At 44.0% G+C, this 21924-nt stretch overlaps 2 protein-coding genes across 6 annotated transcripts in view; one reads left to right on the top strand and one right to left on the bottom strand.

The window, feature by feature from the left end:
• The window catches only part of LOC135200978 (glutamate receptor 1-like), a 111541-nt gene that overhangs the window by 41918 nt on the left and 47699 nt on the right, over positions 1–21924 (top strand). The window lies entirely within an intron of this gene.
• LOC135200977 (very-long-chain (3R)-3-hydroxyacyl-CoA dehydratase 4-like) overlaps positions 17174–21924 on the bottom strand; it is a 32918-nt gene continuing 28167 nt past the window's right edge. Inside the window, exons 8-10 of the mRNA XM_064229762.1 lie at positions 18865–18987; positions 18202–18320; positions 17174–17586 (exon numbers count right to left, since the gene is read on the bottom strand). Of these exons, the coding sequence (XP_064085832.1) occupies positions 17504–17586; positions 18202–18320; positions 18865–18987 (325 nt within the window). The 3' untranslated portion in view covers positions 17174–17503. The remainder of the gene's footprint in view (positions 17587–18201; positions 18321–18864; positions 18988–21924) is intronic.

Below are 21924 nucleotides of genomic sequence, written 5' to 3'. Positions count from 1 at the left end.
ATAGGTAACCTCTACATTCTTCGGTAAAATGAGGCGAACACAGATCTCGATCTCCAAAACGTAGATTGAAGAATCGAGGAAAGCGACATATTGTGCTTGAAGCTTAAGGATGTCGCCACTGCACGTATTTCATGTGCTTTCACCTTAAGCACATTTAGAGTCTGATCTTGGACTTGAGGTGTGACTCCCAGTATCAGACTTCTCAAAAAGAACGAAATAGCGTTCTTGGAGAGGGTTTTGCAGAATTCTTAACCGAACACCAAAGTCGGTCGGAATTACCTCTAACGGATTGTGTCCTTGACAGGTAAACATTTCAGAGCTCTGACAGGACATAGTATGAAATATTCTTCGTCCATCGGACCCACTATATTAGATAATCCCTTAAGTACAAAAGATTTCAGGCCATGGGGTTAGAGGGAGATTCGTTCTTTGCTAAAAATTCGTTAACAAAAGAACAAACCGCATTACGATTTTTGAACCCCACCTCTTTGTGGATGATTGTAACTCACTCACTCTTTCCTGCTGTAGCCAAAGCGAAGAGAAAAAGTGCCTTCCTCGTTACATCTCTCAAAGACGCTTCACGAAGTGGCTCGAATCGTGAAGACATCAGAAAAGTTAAAACTACGTCCAAGTTCCAGTCCAACACTATCCTTCTTGGATACTTTTACTGTATTAAAAGATTTAATTAAAATCTCCAATATCCTGGTTAGAGGAGATGTCAAGCCCTCTATGCTTAAACAACTGAGGACAGCATAGCTCTGTACCCTTTAATTGTCGATAACCGACAAGTTCTTAACTTCTTTAAGGTACAGCAAAAAATCAGCTATTTCTGTCACAGAGGTTTTAGAAGACGAGCAAATTATGTCTTCTGCACCACGTCCTAAAGACTCCCCGCACTTTGGAAGTTGGTAAAGCTTGGCAGAAGAGCTTCTTCGACAGTTAGCAATAGCCTCTGCCGCTCTACGAGAAAACCCCTTCGCTCTGACAGTTTCCGGACAGTCTGAACCCTGTCAGTGACAGAGCGGGACAAATTCTGATGATACCTGTCGAAGTGGGGCTGTTTGAGTAGCCGAGGATACTGAGGAAGAAGTCTGGGATGGTCCTATAACCAACTTGATAAGGTCTGGAAACCCCACTTTCCTGGGCCAGAATGGTGCTACAACGTCATTGACACATTTTGATGTGAGAGGAACTTGTTCAACACCTCTCTGATCATTCCAAATGGGGGAAAGGAAAACGTAAACGTCTAGACCCGTCCAATCCTGAAGCATTGCGTCGGTCTTCCAAGCAAGAGGATCTGGAACTGGGGAACAAAAGATCGGAAGTCGATTGTTCCTCGACGTGGCAAACAGATCCACTGAAGGTCTTCCCAAAAGTTTCCACAGTTCCTGACAAATTTTGTCTTGCAATGTCCACTCCGTGGGAAGAACTTGGTTACTCGACTGAGTTCGTCTGCCAGTACATTTAACTTCCCCTGTACAAACCTCGGAACGAGGGAAATATCCCGATCTTGAGACCAGAGAAGGAGATCTTCTGCGACTTTGTTGAGGGAGAATGAATGGGTTCCTCCCTGATTCCTGATATAAGATAGAGCGGTGGTGTTGTCGGAGTATACTGCCACTCTCTTTCCCACGACCAAAGGAGCGAATGCTTGCAGACCGAACCAAATCGCCTTCAACTCCATGTTGATGTGATTCAACCTCTCTTTCTCTGACCATAATCCTGAGATCTTTTTGGTCCCTAGGAGAGCGAGCTCCCCAACCTCCTTTGTCCGATGCGTCGGAGTATAACTTCTACGTCTGGGTTCCTTAAGTCAGGGACAGGGATAGAGACCCTCTTGCAATCTTTCCCTCGACATCCACCATCTCAAGTCGTTCTTGATCTCTCCGAACAATGCGGAACGAAACGTGTTGGTTGAAGAATTCCGACACCAACTCGCGTTGAGATAAAACTGAAGAGATCTCATGTGAAGACGACCCAACTTTACAAACGTCTCTTACTGATGATAACGTCCCTAGAATGGACTCATCCATTCCAAGGCGGAGGAGGACTGACGATTCAGGAATTGGCTCACTTTTTTGAGGCAAGATTCTATTCTTTTCGGGGACAGAAAAACCGAAAAGTCTGAGAGTCCAGAATCATCCCCAAATAGGGGATCTTTCTGGGACGGCACTAATTGAGACTTCTCCAGGTTGATGAGAATTCCCAATTGACTCGCTAATGACAGTGTCTTCCGTAAATCCTTCACGCACTGTGTCCTCGAACCCGATCTGAGAAGCCAGTCGTCCAGGTAAAATGCTGCATTAATGCCCAACATATGCAGCCATTTCCCCAAAGGAGCAAGAACACGAGTAAATACTTGAGGGGCCGTCGAAAGGCCGAAACAAAGGGCTCTGAATTGATACGTCCTCCCTTCGAACACAAATCTCAGGAACTTCTTTGAACTCTGGTGAATCGGGACATGAAAGTAGGCGTCCTTCATGTCCAGGGACACCATCCAATCGCCTGGGCGAAGGTGGACCGACATCACAGAATGATTGTTTCCATATTGAAACTTTGTCTTCAGAACAAAAAGGTTCAATGCGCTTACATCTAGCACTGGCCTCCAACCCTCCCGAGGCTTTGGGAACTACAAAGAGTCTGTTGTAGAATCCCTGAGAACTGTCGAGGACTTCCTCTATTGCTCCCTCTTGATGAGTGCATTGACCTCTGCTGCTAAAGCCAAAGCTCTCTCTGATCCTGGAGAATATGCTGTTAAGCTGATTGGTGTATCGGAGAGAGGAGGATCTAAAACAAAAGGAATCGAGTATCCCTCTCGAAGAACTTGAACTACCCATTGCTCTGCACCTCTTCGACTCCATTCTTCCCAAAAAAGATGGAGTCTTGCCCCTACTTGCACGTGAAGGAACGGCTTCTCACTTGTCCGAAGGTTCGGGGGGAGGTTTCTTTGAGGACTTGTACTGTGGACGCAAATTAGTCCTGGGTCGTTGCCACTTAGGTTTATTCCCTCGAAAGGGATGCTTCTGAAGAGGAGAAGACTTAGCTCCTGTCGGAGTAGGCTCTTTCGGACGTCTGGAAGACTGAAGAAGGAGATCATTAGTAGATTTCTTTTCTAAATCCGATAGAATTTGTTGAATGGTTTCTTCAGGGAAAAATGATATTTTCATGATAAAATAAAGTTTCACATATACTTACCGAACAGTTACATAGCTTGTAGGTAAGAGCTATAAGCTATGTAACTGTTCGGTAAGTCACTTATGTGAAAGATGAGATTTACAGAGAGGAGCAAACATGAGAGCCGACTTCTGGTTATTAGTGACTCCTTTAGACACGAAAGAACACCACCTTTCTCTCTTCTTCATCACTCCCATTGTGAAAAGGGCTGCTAATTCTCCTGAACCATCTCTAACAGCCTTATCCGCACAGGACAGAACTCCTAACCAGTCTGTGGCAAAATCTTCTTCTAAAGACTGACAGTCTTCAATCTTGCGAGCTAAAGAGGCAATAGTCCAGGTCCAAAAAACTAATACCTCAAATACTTTAAAAATATTCTTCATCCAAATGCCAGCTCTGAAGAAGAAAACAAAATTTTAGCTGACGAAAAAGCTGCTCTTCGGTGGTGAGTCCACTAAACCGGAGAAGTCTCCCTGGGAGGAGGCAGGACACTCCCAAAGAAGGAACCTTCTCCAGTTGCGTAGAAGCGATACGCTTTACTCTGAAGCTTAGAAGGTGGGAAAGCAAACGAAGCCTTACCTGTTTCCCTCTTCTTAGAAAGCCACTCTGTTGACTCCTTAAGGGCCTGCTTCGAGGACTGAGAAAGAACCAGTTTAGGTAGACACGAATACGCTGTCTTCCTATCTTTAACGAACATTGAAGGCGGTGAAGACGGAGAAGCAGGTTCAAAGTAATCTGGATAAGTGGACAGGAAAAATTTAAGAAGACTCGAATAAGCCGACGAATCCTTGTCATCTTGATCCAAGCTTTCTTTCAGACTGCACGGAAGCAGAGTCGAAATCAGGCTTATGTTCTACCCCGGTGGAGATTCAACAAAACTCATAAGATCCTGGAAATGCTTCTTAATGGAGCTAAGGTAGAATCGTCTAACACTGTAGAAGTCGATGGTCTTTCAGTCGAAGAACGATTCTTTCTAACAGGTGAAGTCTCCGCACGAGTCGACACAGGCGAACAACCAGTCGAAATTCCTATCGACTAACGGCGAGGGGAGTCGAACAAAGACGAGCGAATACGCTTCTCTGGACAGTAATACGGAGTCGAATGAGGCGACCGAGCCGAAACTGCGACCGAGACTCGCTTGGGAGAGTCGAGCGATCGTGAATTATCACAAAGTTTAGTCCGAGAGCCATTGCTTTTAGCCGAAAATGCGACTGCGGAGGAGATTCACTAAATATCACATCCGGAGCAAACAAAACTACACAGAAGGTTGAGGACTCCAATGCCTCTTAGACTTCTTAACAGGAGTCGTGACGAATCACCCGCAAGAATCGAATGTCTTTTAACGGTGAGACACCAAATCACCTCGCCTTTTGCGACTGGCGATTGCACTTCCGAATCAGAAGACAGACGAGAATCAAACACAACTTAACACCTTTTCCACATCTTTTTGGACGACACCCGCGAGTCGACGGAGTCGACGGCTGACCGTGGGCAAACTCCCCCAGACTCCTTCCGACCTCCGGTATGTCTTCTCCCTGGTTGCGGGGGAGCGGGACAGTGACCTTCGTCTGGGAGTCGAGGGGGAACGGACAACCGCCTCCTCAGGCGCAACATTAACACTTTGCACTGCACTAGATTTCACTGTACTATCTACGAAAGCTTTAAAAGACATTCCTAACTTCATAACTGATTCAGCTAACACTTCGAACTTTTTATCCATCTTAGACTCAAGCAAGGCAATGGTGTTGGGTTCGGAAACATGGGCAACTTGAACAGGGGTAATCAAAGGAGAAGTAGAGGACTATTAATTGGAGAAATATTCTCTAATAAAGGAGAGGCAAGGAGAAGACTTATTTGTCTCCGAAGGACAGGAGTAGTTTCTAACCTATCTTACTACTAGCCTAAGAGCTGCCTTCCTCTTCCTATCTTTCTCCATTTTCTCAGCATGCGATCTAACCGCCTTCCATCCCTGTTCATCCAATTCTTTACATTCATCACATGTCACATCCATACCATTACAATTTTGTCCTCTGCATTTAGTGCACTTAGAGTGCGGATCGTGACATAACTTAGCTAATCTTGTTTTGCAGCCAGCGCTGCAAAACCTTACAGCAGATGAACTAGAATCTGACATAATTAGCAATAATGACGAAAAAAAACTGAATAGAGATAGCTAACTGGCAAGAAAAAAAACCAAAAAAAACTTGTACAATCACCAAACAAAAACCAAAATCCAAAATGGCGACGCAGGAGACTGCAGCGAAAATCTCACAGGTGTTACCCCGTGAGCGGCAGAAACGAAAATTGACGGTAGAAGGCTAGCAGTACCCAGGGTTCCCGGATGTGGGCGGGTCTTGTATCACCTATACTTAAGATAGCAACGCCGCTGGCGCCAACAATTTGAATTTCGACTGCCGTAGGTAAGAAGCTATAAGCTATGTAAAACTGTTTTCGGTAAGCACTTATGTGAAAAGACATTTTACCCACATCAGTCATGATAATGATGGACTATTCATAATGGTCCAGGGACAAAAAGACTGGAATAGTTTAGTAAATGGATGACCAGACACTGGGATGCAGAATGCAATGTTAATGCACAACTGCATAGACAATACTACACATAAGGCTGATGTACTGTAGTATTTCTTTTATGAAGGATTTACTTTACACATACACCATGCTGTTCTACAGAATAATCTAAGAATATTAAGTTACACTCATTTTACTGTTTTAAATTTGCGATGTCCTAATAAATGCTGAAGTATCTGCCATCATTAAAATGTTCCCATAATTACTGAAAAACAGAACTTTCTATGGATGCAACAGTTGCTCAAGCTAATAGATTCTGACCAGATGCTAACCATATACACTGAAAAAATGTTAAAACAGTTTGTTTGAGACTGTATCTTACAAGATAACATTCAACTTTTATGCTCACATACAGAAACCTGAAAATTTACAAACCAGTTTCCACACCCTTTTATGATAAGCAATACATATGATTTTTTCTCTAATAATTTCCTGTGTCAAAGTAATAATGTTAGAATTCAAGACAAACTGGTATATCTTACTTATGATTGTTTAGTTTTGTTACCAATTACGTTATGAAAACCCCACAGGACCAAGAAACTCAAATGCAGAACATTTGTAAAATGACAATTTGTCGAAAATTGCATTTTTCCTAACTATACAAACCTGAGGTCCTTAACAATAGGAAGTAGCTAGCGGCAGCTGGAACGGTCGTAAGCTTCGAACAAGGGGAGAACGGTAGTTAACTGCTTGTCCGACAGTCGCGCGCCGCGCGACTGGGAGGTAAACAAATCACTTTTGCTTTTGGCCCATGCAAAATACGCAGAGTGAGGGGTGGCATGAGAGGGACTATATGTAAAGGACCTCAGGTTTGTATAGTTAGGAAAAATGCAATTTTCGACAAATTGTCATTTGTTCCGATACGTAATACAAACCATCGGTCCTTTAACATAGGAAGACTCACTTCTTGGTGGGAGGAATCTGAGTCTTTGATGAACAGACTGGTGTTCGTCCATCCCTGGAATGCCTCCCTGGTCGTAAGAGCGAGGGAGGGATCCAAGCCTCTGTCCGATTGATCGGGGTGTGCACCGCAGGATCAATGGTCAGACCTCTGGGCCGAGTACTAAGAGAGAGGCAAGCGTATCTCTTCGTACCAGCAAGCAAGAACTTGTTCCTGTTTGCAAGAGGCAACTAAAAGTATGGGTTGTCTCAAGCTGGCATCCACTTCCTCCCCCTTGTTGGAGGAAGTGGTGGATATACGCTCCTATCCCTAGTGAAAGGGATAGGATGGGGCTCTGTGAGTAGCTCACCTGCATCTTTGTCCTTATCCAGCAGGGTGACGACCGTGTCCCTCTAACCACAGGTAGAGGGGAAGAAAAAGATGGAAGAGGAGCCAGTCACACTCTCATTCACTCATCCATTCTTATGGTCACACCAGGACTCGATGCTGTTCAGCCTGCGAGGGTCTGGGTTCGCTACACAACGTGTTGAGCAGCCACCACGGGTCCCAAGGAAAAAGATCCAAGGACCTGTGGGCAATATCCCGAAGTAGAAGGAAGGGCATGTGGTCTGTTTGACCAGACCCCTGCTTCAGTACCTGCGCCACGGAGAAGTTCTTGCGGACAAGGCAGCATCTCCTTCGCATCGAAGGCGATGAAGTCCATTAGGGAGGGGATTGTGAACGACTCGAACCAATCGTCAGGGACCGAAGGGTTCTGAGTCTTCGCTACGAAGTTCGGTACGAAATCGAGCGTCACGGATCCCCATCCCTGGATGCTTGACTTCGCAGGAGAAGTCATGCAGTTCCTCAGAGGAAAAGAAGGAAATAGTCGCATACCTATCCCTCTTCTCTACTTCGGTGATGTCCAGTACCCATACTGGTCTGTCCGTTTGCCACGAAGTCTCTCGCATCCTCCTATCCCCATGCAGCGAAGTTCTCGTTAGTGGATAGGACACCGACACTCCATGGTGTCAATGGTATGGGTACTGTGACAAGCTATTAAAACGAAGTAATGATTGCTCTGTAACAACCGAACTAAGTCAACAGCGTAGTTCGTAACTGACTCGGCCGCTCTGACAGCTGCCGACTGACTGCGTTCGGTAGGAGCAGTGTTCCCACAACGCCATCACAAAATTTCCCTAGCGCGAGAGTAAAAATTCCCAGATCAGACCCAAATTCCCCAAAATATATTTTCCAGGGAATTCATACCGGACGACCAAGCACAAAACAACAACTTTACAGACCTTTGAATGTTCTTGAGACAAACCCGAGGCTATAATTATAAGATTATAGAGGTTGTTTTTTTCATTTTTCGGTATTTTAATCTTCCTATTCCCGCCCTGTCTATTTTCTTCTCCACCCCAACCAATGAACCAATAACTTATTTTTCTTTTTCCTATTATTTTTTTACAAAGATTTACCGTTCTATATATAGCCCATTTATAAATATTTAATATTTCCGTCTACACAGCAAAAAATCATATAGGATTTGCATCTAAGTAACTGCAGGCAGGGGTAGGCTGTTTGTATAATGAACTGGCGCTCTCTCCAAGATCCCGTGCTGGCACAAGGCCGCCTTAAGCTTTACAACTCCCTTTCCTCGTGTATAGATGATTAGGAAGTGACCACTATGGGTCACACCGTGGTCAGTAATAAGAGGATTGTCTCGATTATCTGTCACCTCCCTCCATTCGTGGTACAAAAGCAAAACTCGATCAAAACATACAACTTGGGCCGCCTTCCTATACATTTTTCGAGTTGCTTGATGCAAAATTTAAGTAGGGCTATATATACACACATACAATTATGTATATATTAAGTACAATATATAAACCCCAACTGAATTTTTGCATGTGTATGCGTGTGTACATATATATACCTTATATATATATATATATATATATATATCTATATATATATTATATATATAAGTAAATACGTAAACGTAAGCCTACATACAAATGGCATATATTACTTTTAAAACGAAGTCACTGTGAATAAAAGCAAATAGCTGGACAGTACGCTCGTATATGTCCATTCTCCGGATCACCTCCGATTAACCTCAACCTCAACCTCAAGGAGGTTAATCCTGAAACGTACCTTTTTGGGATTAGGATTAAATACCTCCTTTGGCAATATGGGAGACGTGTCAACGCTGCTAATTGTAGGAAAGTCTCAACTTTCGTAGCTAGGCGGCCGCGACTGGGAAGGTGGGGGGGGGGGGGGGGGGGGGGGGGGGGTGAGGGGGGTTCTTGTGTGGAGCACACTCTCCCCCCCACAAACCAACCCCCACAAACCGTATGTCTTCCAAAACAAAGGCTACAAAGGGAGAGGCCATAGTTTTGTTTTGGTCGACTGGCGGTTTTTTTTTTTTTTTTTTTTTTTAAATGTTCCTAAGATTTCACTGAAAAACCTATTCAAATTCCCCAGATTTCCCCAAATTTATCGAATTCCCCAGATTTTCCCAAAAAACATTCAAAATTCCCAATATGGGGACAAATTCCCCAAAAGTGGGATCACTGGGTAGGAGGCAAGTTTGTCAAAGCATCCGAGTAAGTCACGTGACCTTCGCCTTTAAATGGGTTATGCCGAGAGACCAAACAAATAATGTATTTGTTTGTCACCAATGCCGGACAGCGAGGTGATGATTCTCTTAAGGCATGTGCCCAACAGGCGAAAGTCAATTGCCTTCTAGAGACCGAGGTCCCTGAAGGTAAAACATCTCATGGTTGTTGAATCTCAGCTAAGGAGAAACAACACTATGTACCGTTGAAGGCGAAGGTAGATATTGACAATGCAACCTACGTCTTCACAGATGAATCAGAGAAGGATTCTCAAGATTCACAACTGTGCTTACAAATGACTGAAAACGCTAACCGCTATTTCATTGCTGTCCGGTGAGAAGTCGTAGTTGCAATGAAAGCGGGGCGTTCTTCAGTAATGAAAACAGGGGAAGCCGCCTGAAGAACTGCTTCTCATGGGCTGAACATTTGGAAGTAGAGCTGGTCAGGTCGGAGAGTAGGCGATGTCTTCTGACACATCATCGTAATTCGGTTGAACAATGAACAATTGTACACCTACGAATAAGAGATATTTTGAAGACAAACTCAGATGTCTGCAAAATCATTCGCATTATCGCAGTGCGATGCAGCGGGAGACTTGTACAGACTTCTGTTACCGTGCGGTAAACAGAAAGATGAAAGAGTCCAAGAGATATCTCTGTTGAAAATTCTCGCAATGTCGAAGGCGATGGAATCTAGCGTCACAGCAGTAGATGGTCCTTCATTATTGCGAGAATCCCCGTTAATCAGAGACCTAAGTCCATGATTGTTGGGCAGAGATACGGTTCGGTAGTCAATCAAAGCAGGGCAGAGAGAGACCTACATGACAGTGCATATCGGAGGCCCAGCTGATACTGAGCTGCTATCAGGCAGTCCAACTGTCCAATACGCAGTAGTTGAGCCTGAGCTCTCGCTGACTCGTCATCCTGAGTTGCCAGGTAATCCATTATTCCACGAAGGAATGCGTTCGGCTAGAACTACCGAGCATAAAAATATATGCTCGAGCAATTATATTTGGTCGAAACGAACTTAATTTCGGTAAATATAAAAGTTAAAATGGTGTTGTCGTGACAAAAACCATAAGTATATAAAATTGAAACTGAAAACTCCTGGAGGTTGCAGGTCAACCCCGAGTTGCAGTTCAATTAGAATACTTCTCTTATAATCGCAATCCGTAAGATTTAACTAGGATATTGCGCCTACCCCTCGGACAATTCAACTGCTTAGTAGAATCATGTCGCGAGGTTAATATACGTAGTATATTTTGTAGGATTCGAACAACGATCTCCATCCTAAACAAATTCTTTCCTTCAAGAAAACAAATAAGGGATTGGAGATCGACCACCTTCGATCTCTATCAAAGAGAGTGAAGGAGAAGTCTTCCTCGAAGGAAAGCTTCAATGGTGAACAGAATACTAAGACGATAGTTCAAGCCAAACTGGATATTCCCGTCCGATCTTCTCTAGTCCAGGTGTCGCCTACTGTGAGATAGTTTCTTCAGCAGCAGTCTTCTTCCAATGCTAGAAATTCCAGGAATTCGAGCATAGGCGAGGTTCCCGATTATCGTGTATATCGGGGATTCTCGTCTCGCTCACTTTGGACCGTGGTCTCGCGTAAGTGTTTGGAGATCGTAAAACTCGAACACTGAATGCGTTAGAAATTCCGTAGAATTCTAAGCGTCTGCGAAACCCCCACCGAAATTCGTCAAACGATATCGGCTGGTGGTCCTCTCGATTCCCGTAGAAATCGAGAATGGGGCAGGATTCCTCCTCAACGACCGGGGCTTACGTCAGGTAGGACCCGAAGGTCCCCCGGTAGCGCAGTCCCGAACGTGGGATCCTACAGAGAAATCTCTGTAGGATCCCTCCCTTTCCCTCGTAAACCGTAAGGAGAGAGGGAATGGGGGAGGAATTGGATACTCGCTCGCCTTCCCAGTGGAACTAGCAGTTGGAGAAGAGTAGGAACAGCCATCGCCTTGCGGCGATGGCCTCTCAGAGTCTGGGAAACGTATCGTCAGGAGAAAACAAACGTTTTCCCACGGAGGGTTACGAACTCTCACTGTAGGTAACGGGTCTGCCGCCACTGTGAACGTCGTCTGGGTGGGGCTGATCGACACCTGACAGGAGAGAGCCGATACCGTCCTCCGACTCATTCCAGTCCTCGTCGAGGTCGAAACCTCTCAGGAGGACCGAAGGAGTATTCAAATACGGTGTCCGAAGACACGTAGAAACGCCGCTGTCGCAATAGAGGAGGTGGAAGTAGCTTGATCGACCGGCCAGAACTGAGAGAGCCTTCTTGTCCGGAGACGAGAGACTCTGGTTCGAGACAGAATCGGCAAGTTCCGATCGCGGCAGACCCACCGTCGGTTTGGGTTCCCTCTCGGGCGGGCCCCAAACGAATCGAGCAGAGACGTGGGCTCTGCTGGTGGGAGCGGCAATCCTTCCGCAAGGTCATTATGCTGACGAATCAGCTTAATGACTTCTGCAAATTCCTCTGTATCTCGGGAGTAAACGTGTCTTGCGGAGTAGGACCGTCCAGTCCCTCCAACAAGAACAGATCCCGAGATACTCCTCCTTCAGAAGGAGGAACAGCGGCAGACCCCTGACGGTCGCCTCCAGCTACTTGCGCATATGTCCTGGTCGGTCCTAGAACCGTGCCTGGTCCATACGGCGTCATAGCGGGATCGCAGAGCGGCGCACCTCTCGCGATCACTCATAGGTACCCGCCTCGCTCCTCCCGGTGTAGCCCGAGGAGGTTGAAGGTACAGGAGAGGCAGACCTGACGCTCCCCCCTAGCTCGCTGGCAGGACCAGCGTCTTGGAGGGCTGCTGCTGATCGTCCACACCGCAGTGGCGATCGAGCAGCAGGCCTAGCCTTGCCGCTCGCCTGGGGCGAGAGGCTCGGCTGAGAACGTCGACGCTGATCTCTAGCGTCAGGCGAGCTGTTGCTGGTTACCGTCTCCGCCCGGTCCCGATGGGAGCGGCGTCAGGTGACCTGCTAGGCTCGTTGTCGCGGTGAGACCGGCGAGCGTCCTCTCGGCGCGTCGAGCCGCTGGTACCAGCCGTGGCTGGTACCGACGACCGCGGGGACCCCTTCCTCGCCTCAACCCGTGGCTGGTCAGCGACCGTCACGTCAACCCGGCAGCCAGCTGGTCGCTGCGAGAGCGTCCACTGGCCCAGCGAGAGTCGTCTGCACGACACTCGCCAGTCTTCTGCTCCGCGCTTCGGTCTTGGCGGCGAGCGAGCTCGAGTGTCAAGACTTTGGCTGGACGGTCTCCCGCGGGAGACCGTCCACTCGGTACTTCTCGCTAACGAGAAGCCGAGGCGGATCCTGGTTTAGCGGCAGAACCGCTAGAACCAGGCGAGAAGTGCCAGCCGAAGCTGGTACTCCTCTGGTCCCCGTCTTCTTCTCCTTGGTAGAAGAAAAGACGGCCCTGTTCCGAGGGAGCAGGAGGACCAGCAGAAGAGCTCCCCGAATCGCCGGAGCGAGACGGGCCCTTAGAAGGTCCCAAAGGAGCCTTCTTAGGGGGGAAAACCCGGGTTACCAGCTGGTCGCTGCAAGAGCGGCCGCTGGCCTGGCAAGAGTCACCTGAGCGTCTCTCACCAGCCTTCTGCTCCGTGCCGCGTCTTGGCGCCGAAACTTGGCTGCACGGTCTCCCGAGGGAGAACGTACACTCGGGATCTCTCGCGAACGAGAGACCGAGCCGGAACCTGGCGTAGCGGCATCGCCGCTAGCACCAGGCGAGGAAGTACCAGAGCTAACCGATACTCCTCTGGTCCCCGTCTATCTCTTCCTTACGGAAGGGGACGACGCGTCCCAGAAGAACCAGGAGGACCAGCAGAAGGACCCCCCGTCCACCGGGGTGGAACGGGCCCTTAGAAGTTCCCGAAGGAGACTTCTTAGGGGGGAAGGCAGCCTTCTTCTTCTTCTTCGGCTTATGGCCTTAGAAGTCGAAGGGGAAGAGGCAGCAGCAGACGATGAAGACGAAGATGACAGCTTCCTCTTCTCCTCTTCCTCGTCAGCTCACGCAGGACAGTCGTCAGGTCCTCCATCCAGGCCGGAGCCGGGGCTATTGCCGAAGCAACACGGCCCGACTGCACCTGTCCGGAAGGACCTGGGACTGGGGAAGACACACCGTGGGCAGGACCAGCATGGACAGCACAGGAACCAGGAGCGACAGGAACAGCAACCAGCTCAGGAGCGGCAGGAACAGCGGCAGCGGTAGACCCAGAAGGGACAGCCAAGCCAACAGCGGGAATCACATCAGCGGCAGGTACGGCAGGCCCAGCGATCGCCTCGTAGAATCATCGGCAGCCAGCGGAACCTGGGTCCTGGCGGCCGGTCCAGGGGCGAGCTGCTGGAACAGCGGAAGTCTGGGGCAGGCAACACGAAGAAAACAGGCGGCGGCGGCAACCCCACCTCGGTACGGCTGCGGCCCTAGTAGCGGCAGACGGCGTCATCGACACAGCATGGGGAGTGTAGACCAGGAGGGGGGGGAGCAGCATAAGCGGCCGTGGTAGTAGTGGAGACCGCCCCAGACCTCGCTAGACGCTGCAGCAGCCCGTGGATGCTAGGCACGCCCTGCCTCCGCGGTGGTCCATACCTGTCCAAGGTCGTCCCACAGATGTAGCACCTGCGGTAACATAGATAGATTAGTAAGAGGGGTTTCCCTCACGCACGGGGGGAAGACATGCCCCACCCCGAACGCAAGGAAGACCCCAAATACAAAATACAACGAAGAAGCTGAGCGGGGGGCAGGAAGGAAGACGAAGAATCGATACCAAGGGAGTCGCGGGAGAGCTTTCCGACGACTTCCTGGCAGATCTTCGCTTCCCCTACCCCCCGCACAGCATGAAAAGTAATATGAAAATGAAACAGAATACTGCCCTTGCGATTCACTTCATAGAACCTAAGGGGAAAAGATCAATTCCCGGGTAAGAACGGAAACTTGATCCAATAATATGATGCTATCATAAAATATATATGAAAATGAAACAGAATACTGCACTTGCGATTTCATTTTCACATAAAAAAATCGTAAGGATCAATTCCCGGGTAAGAACGAAATTGATCCAAATTAAATCATGCAAATAAATAAATGAAAATGAAAAGAATTGCAATTGCGAATCCACTTTCATTGCATTCTATTATACAAAATTAAAAGGCTCGTGCCGAGCGCAATCACACTCTCGGTAACGAACGCACAGGGCAAAAATATAGTGAAAAGAGTACTTACATTTTTCAATTACACACTTTCGCCCAAAATACATGACTCGGCGCGAGCGCGTCCGCCCTCGGCACTGAGACATAATTCAAGGGTTCAATTCATGAAAAAGAGAGGAAATCGCCGCATCTACGGCGATAACTCCATGTTTGTTCATAATTAAGTAATGAAAATGAAACAGTGTACTTACAGTTTCATTTTCAAGTCAAACAAACCATTAGTAGAAAACACAATATAAACAAAGCATACGACGATGAAGCGGGCAGAGAGCGATGACGAACACGTCCTTCACACCCGCGGCCGAAAGCAAAAGTGATTTGTTTACCTCCCAGTCGCGCGGCGCGCGACTGTCGGACAAGCAGTTAACTACCGTTCTCCCCTTGTTCGAAGCTTACGACCGTTCCAGCTGCCGCTAGCTACTTCCTATTGTTAAAGGACCGATGGTTTGTATTACGTATCGGAACAAATTATTTCTTAGTCATTTTTAAATTGGAAACATCCTGCATGTCCAAATAACCACATTCTTTCCTTGCATAAAAGATTGTGTCCTCATCCAGTTTGACCCTTATAAAACTTCACGAAGGTAACAAATACTGCTTTAATCCTGAATACCGAACACATACACTTGAAGAAACAAAATACTAGCCTATTTACCTGAAAATTATAACATGGAAAAGTAACTATGAAAAAAGACATGCACAAGTATTGGTAGACAACTGTGACCAAAGTACCTTTTAGAACCTTACATTCTTATTTGATAGGGTTCTCTTTATTTGTAATTTCAAACTATAAATAGCAAAACCCACAGATTTACTGGGAAAAACAATGGCAAAATACCATAAAGGATAAAAAAATAAAAAAAAAGGTGGGCAAAATACATAAAGGAATAAAAACAATGGCAAAATACATAAAGGATAAAACAATGGCAAAATACATAAAGGATAAAAACAATGGCAAAATACAAGTCCTACAACAACAACGATGAGAAATCCTTTGGGGGCACAATTCTACCATCATTTGCATACAATTCCAACGACAGTGATGTTCTTTTAAAAATGACCTACACTGCATTGATATAAAAAAATGCCCACCTAGAATATACATATATGAAAACTGGATACAGAGAAATTGCAGAAAACTAATATCAATGTTATTACCATTAATAGTTTGACCAGACCACTGAGTTGTATTTGCTATTGTAACTCATTATATAAAGTCTGGTAGTACATATATTGGAATATATAACAACTGCCATAGAAATTGTGATAAAAAGTCTTCTAATCTCCCACATATTTCATACAATTCAAATTTCAAATACATTATAATGAAAGCTTTATGTTAAAGAAAATTTTATTTCACACCTCTCTCGTGTGTGTGTGTGCGTGCGCGCTTTATCTCACTTTTTGCATAAAGGGAATAGTACCTTAGAACTTAAGTTGATGGCTGCAAAAATGTTCTTATTCCCTCAGACAAGGAAACTCCAGGTCTTCATTATCTGCAGTGTTCAAATAATTAGAAGCTCAATTAACTGAAGATGGATGTTACAAAACAATTTTCATAAAATGTAAGAAAAGGATGTTCTGTCTTTAAAAATTGTCACCTTTTAGAGAAATGTGGAGGTACTTAATAATGTACTATGTACATTTTAAGCCTTAGAACTTGTAATTTACGCTAGATAATATTACAGAAGACTAATGTTATATGTAATAATCTTCAAATTCAATCAATATTCATTCATAGGCCAAGATCATAATACAGTAACTACCTAGCTTATTTACGAGGAGAGAATTCCAGCTTTCTCAATAATGTTTAAGAACAATTTATTCTGACATTATTCTTCCCAAAATATAATACAAAATTGTTTCACACATCAAAGTAATATAAAAGTGAAAATTTAAACCTCACATTAAAAGTAACACAAAGACAAGTACTACGTATATCTTTTACTGATAACATTTGAATATTTGTTTGTTGTTTATTGCTTACATTTAATGGGATATACATCTGTATTTTCCAGGCTTTGCTCCAATAATGGGAGTCTGAATAAATGAGGGATTAATTTCACAAAATTGTAAAATTTCACAAAATTTAAGCTACCATTTCTTTACCTTCTCATACCAGGAAAGCAGCCACAGGGGATCACTACAGTCCCCTATTAGGTTATATTAAACTTATCTTCTCTATTAAATGTAATTCTTTTTACATTTTTGTTCTCCTGTCTTTAAAATTGCCTTTACCTGCAAACTGCTAAACTTTCTACATAGTAAAATTTACTTATCAAAATTATGGTGGAGGAAAGTTTGGTCATCACCTTTAAACCATTCATCTGGATATTATGAGTACATAAATTAAATATTTTATGCTAGCAGAAAACAACCCCTGTTAATTAATGTTACTTATCCATAATCCTTTTTTTCAGTAAGTAAACAAAAAAACAAATAAAATAAATGTAAAAAAATGTAGTAAAGTCCACTACACTCAAATTTTCCATAAAAATGTTTACTGTAAAGACTGCATTGGGTACTTTTCTGTAGGTGATGAGACAAGCTAACAGGATAATTTGCCAAATTAACAAGTCTCCCTGAATAATGGCAGCTTCAGAATTGTGACTCATAATTAGTAAGAGGTACCCTTAATTCTGGCTATGAATGACTAGAACAACACATGATTAATAAGAGGAAAAAAACACAAAAACAAGATGACACTCAGTAATGGCATGAATACAGAAATTCCACGCATACACCCATTGAACTTCAAACTTCATAAATGCAGAGAAACAATTTCCATGCATATTATACTTTTCTCTCCACTTACAAACAAAATGCGTATTTCCACACTTTCTTTGTTCCTAGCCTGAAGCTGCAATGTACATGACAACCCCCATCATTTAATATAAATGTGATATGGTTAAAATAGTAAACAGCACAAAAAATGCACACAAACTATCCCTTGGCAGTAAGACAAAATGACATTAATACTAAAATGGGTTATGTACCACATTCCATGTGAACATCCTCTACGCAAACTTCTTCTTCCAACTCTTGGGTCCGATCTTCTTGATCCTCAAGTGATACATGTGGTTCATCATCTTATACATTGCTGTAAAAAAACATCATATGCATAAATGGTAGATTATTGCAATGGCTTGTTAACATACTGATGGTTCAGGACAATATATTCTTTAGGTAGGACAGAAATGACTGCTACTGATTAGAGTGGTTTGCTGTTATCTGATGGAAACAGACTATCCTTCAAGATTTTGGTGTCTATTACTGTTTCTTATATTTATTTAGGCTGTTGGTTTGTATAAGTATACTTATCATAATCCATATTTTTTTTACATTAAGCAATTATTCCTAACGGGGTGACTCCATGGAACAAAACATAGCAATGGCCTCTGCTATATTCATACTTTACCTGCTAAGTAAAGCAATGTATGTTAAGTACATCATATATCTACACAACAGGCTCAGAAGTAGGGCATCAAACTCCCCCAACACAAACACTGCTTCCTGGATATAAAGCCCCTTCATATTCAATAACTCTTTCACACCCATCTAAAAATGATTGCAAAAATGACAAATTTTACCATCCTTCATGATGTTTTTGCTGGCGTATATCCGTAACTCACACGCAACGTTCATCTGAGATACTTACTTTGAAGGTAACTTACTGAAATGTCAAACAAAGATCCAGTCAACTTGAATTACTTACCTGGGAAGAAGAAGAAGAGCAGGTAGCATCTCAGAAGAGTAGGGAAGTGAAAGCTAAAGTTAAACCAGTTGGGTAAAGCTACAGAGTACTTCCCAGTTTCTTCAAAGTATGGGATATCCCTGAAAGAATAATTAACCAAATGTAATTTAATTCTGAAAAAAATCTGTAGAGGCTAAATTTAATTTTGCATGGGATTCAATGCTCCTAAATTACGTCAAAATAATAAAAGGCATTCTATTTCTTGGATACTGAATTTGTCCAAATATAGACTACATAAACACTTTGAGCTATATGGAAAGGGATAGCAAGATCTTTTTACCACTGGATTCAGAAAACAACCAAAACTGAAGTACTCATTACAAGCTGTACTTTTTAACTGAAAATTAATCTCATTTTCATTGTCAATGAAGAGTCATTCTTTCTTCATTTCTAAACTCTTAAAGACAGTGCAACAAAACCAAAAATTTGATAGTTTTAAATATTGTATACAAACAAGCAGTCTACATAAATCAAGTGAAAAATGTAAATTCTTCACCTTCTGTCTATGCTGACATAAAAACTATAAAATAATTCCCGGCTGTACAAAAAGACAATAATAATTGATCAATTGTAATAAGAGAAAATTTCTTGCTCAGTGATAAGAAGCAGAACCTTATATCTTACCTAAGAATAACAATGCCTTCACAAATGAAGCCAAGTGGATATAATGGGATCCAAATAGTATATCTCAGCCAAGTCAGGAAGCCAATGCTTATGTCGTACACACGAAGCATATAATATGGGTACCTGCAAAATTATATCATACACTCAATTTCATCTAATATTACTGATAAACTTTAGCAAAACAAACAATTTCTTTTGTCAAGTTCAAAACTCCTTGCAGTTTTACGAACACATAAAAATGATATTGTTAGAATACAATAAAGTTTTGTACATACTTACCCGGCAGATATATACTTAGCTTATGTCTCTGACGTCCGACAGAAATTCGAATTTCGCGGCACACGCTGCAGGTAGGTCAGGGTGATCTACCCCCCTGCCGCTGGGTGGCAGGAATAGGAACCGTTCCCGTTCTAGAACCGATTTTCTCTTCCACCTGTCTCCTGAGGGGAGGCTGGTGGGCCATTCATCGTATATATCGGCGCCGGGTAAGTATGTACAAAAATGATATTTCATGATAAAATAAAGTTTCACATATACTTACCGAACAGTTACATAGCTTATAGCTTCTTACCTACGGCAGTCGAAATTCAAATTGTTGGCGCCAGCGGCGTTGCTATCTTAAGTATAGGTGATACAAGACCCGCCCACATCCGGGAACCCTGGGTACTGCTAGCCTTCTAACCGTCAATTTTCGTTTAGCCGACACTCCATCTGTGGGGAGGTGGGTGGGTCTTTGATTAGTACTGTTCGGTAAGTATATGTGAAACTTTATTTTATCATGAAAATATCATTTTCACATAAGTGACTTACCGAACAGTTACATAGCTGAATCCAAACTACCCGGAAGGAGGGTAGATGACTACATAAAAAATGACAGTAAGACACATTAAACAGCAAATGTTGCAGTACCCTACCTTGTGAGAGAGCAGCTGCAGGAGAATACTGCCTCTGGTTGGCGCTCTCATCAACTCGAGGAGACGTGCAGTATAGGCCAGGGTCGTCCCTACTTCGTGGGATTTTGTAACCATGGACAAGACCGTTGGTTGACAAAATATTAAAAAACAGATAATGCCCTTGCCCTGGGCTTCAGAAACCAGATAACAACAGACCATCACCTATAACAAAAATAATGACATACTCAAAAGTAATAAATAAGATCTGGAGGTTCTCCAAAGCACTATGAGCCTCCAGTCTGCCCACGACTCAACAACCTATAACAAGGCGAGGAGACAGTAGAGGATAGAAAGTTCCCCTATGTTTCCCTTTCCCAACACCATGCCCGCTACGACAAAGGACCCAATTTACAACAACTATCATAGGTGCCTCCTACATTCTTCAGGTAAAATGAGGCGAACACAGATCTCGATCTCCAAAACGTAGATTGAAGAATCGAGGAAAGCGAACATTGTGCTTGAAGCTTAAGGATGTCGCCACTGCACGTATTTCATGTGCTTTCACCTTAGCACATTTAGAGTCTGATCTTGGACTTGAGAGTGTGACTCCAGTATCAGACTTCTCAAAAAGAACGAAATAGCGTTCTTGGAGAGGGGTGGTTTTGCAGAATTCTTAACCGAACACCAAAGTCGGTCGGAATTACCTCTAACGGATTGTGTCCTTGACAGGTAACATTTCAGAGCTCTGACAGGACATAGTAAAATATTCTTCGTCCATCGGACCCACTATATTAGATAATCCCTTAAGTACAAAAAGATTTAGGCCATGGGTTAGAGGGAGATTCGTTCTTTGCTAAAAATTCGTTAACAAAAGAACAAACCGCATTACGATTTTTGACCCACCTCTTTGTGGATGGCTTGTAACTCACTCACTCTTCCTGCTGTAGCCAAAGCGAAGAGAAAAAGTGCCTTCCTCGTTACATCTCTCAAAGACGCTTCACGAAGTGGCTCGAATCGTGAAGACATCAGAAAAGTTAAAACTACGTCCAAGTTCCAGTCCACACTATCCTTCTTGGATACTTTTACTGTATTAAAAGATTTAATTAAATCTCCAATATCCTGGTTAGAGGAGATGTCAAGCCCTCTATGCTTAAACACTGAGGACAGCTAGCTCTGTACCCTTTAATTGTCGATACCGACAAGTCTTAACTTCTTTAAGGGTACAGCAAAAAATGACATTGTTATGATACAATAAGTTTCATACATACTTACCTGGCAGATATATACATAGCTATAGACTCCGTCGTTCCCGACAGAATTTCAAATTTTCGCGGCACTCGCTACAGGTAGGTCAGGTGATCTACCGCCCTGCTCTGGTGGCAGGGCTAGGAACTATTCCCGTTTTCTAATCATATTCTCTCTTCCACCTGTCTCCTGCGGGGAGGCTGGGTGGGTCTTCAATTGTATATATCTGCCAGGTAAGTATGTATGAAACTTTATTGTATCATAACAATGTCATTTTCATACATTCAACTTACCTGTCAGATATATACATAGCTGATTGACACCCTTTGGTGGAGGGCAAGAGACAGCTAACTAACTGACTAGACAGGTAAACAACATATATTGTAGGTATAAATAAACCTTAGTTCCTACCTTCTTAGATGGAAGACTTCGTGGCTACTGCCTAGGAGTCTGCTTCATCTCAAGAACCTTAGCGAGATAGTGATCTGTGGCCAAGAATTCTTGTGGATCTGTCGATGGGGTCTCTTCCACTTACTCGACAGAATCCTAAATGGCGTTTGTCAATGGGAGCACATCCGCTTATATGACAACACGCACTAATTTTAAGGAGCACACAACCAATCCCGATCACCCGATCCTAACCCGTGTTAGTTCTAAGATTGCCTAGAGTTATCCCCAAACTCTTTGCAAACAACCACAAACTCGAAAATCATACATACAAAAATAACAAATTTTTTGTACCCCTCTAATAGTCAGATGTCACTCGATTTTCAAATAAAGAGAAGTGAAGGCCGCCTGTGCGACTACTGACACTCCCATAAACCGAAAACCCGAGAACACATCCGACAAGAGGGTTACGTACATATTTTAAGGATTGGTGCTTTCTCCTTTACCCAGAACCGTCTGTGCTGACACAAACGGA

The sequence above is a fragment of the Macrobrachium nipponense genome, chromosome 27, assembly GCF_015104395.2.
Source record: "Macrobrachium nipponense isolate FS-2020 chromosome 27, ASM1510439v2, whole genome shotgun sequence".
NCBI lineage: Eukaryota > Metazoa > Arthropoda > Malacostraca > Decapoda > Palaemonidae > Macrobrachium > Macrobrachium nipponense.
This window is presented reverse-complemented; position numbering and strand designations above follow the sequence as displayed.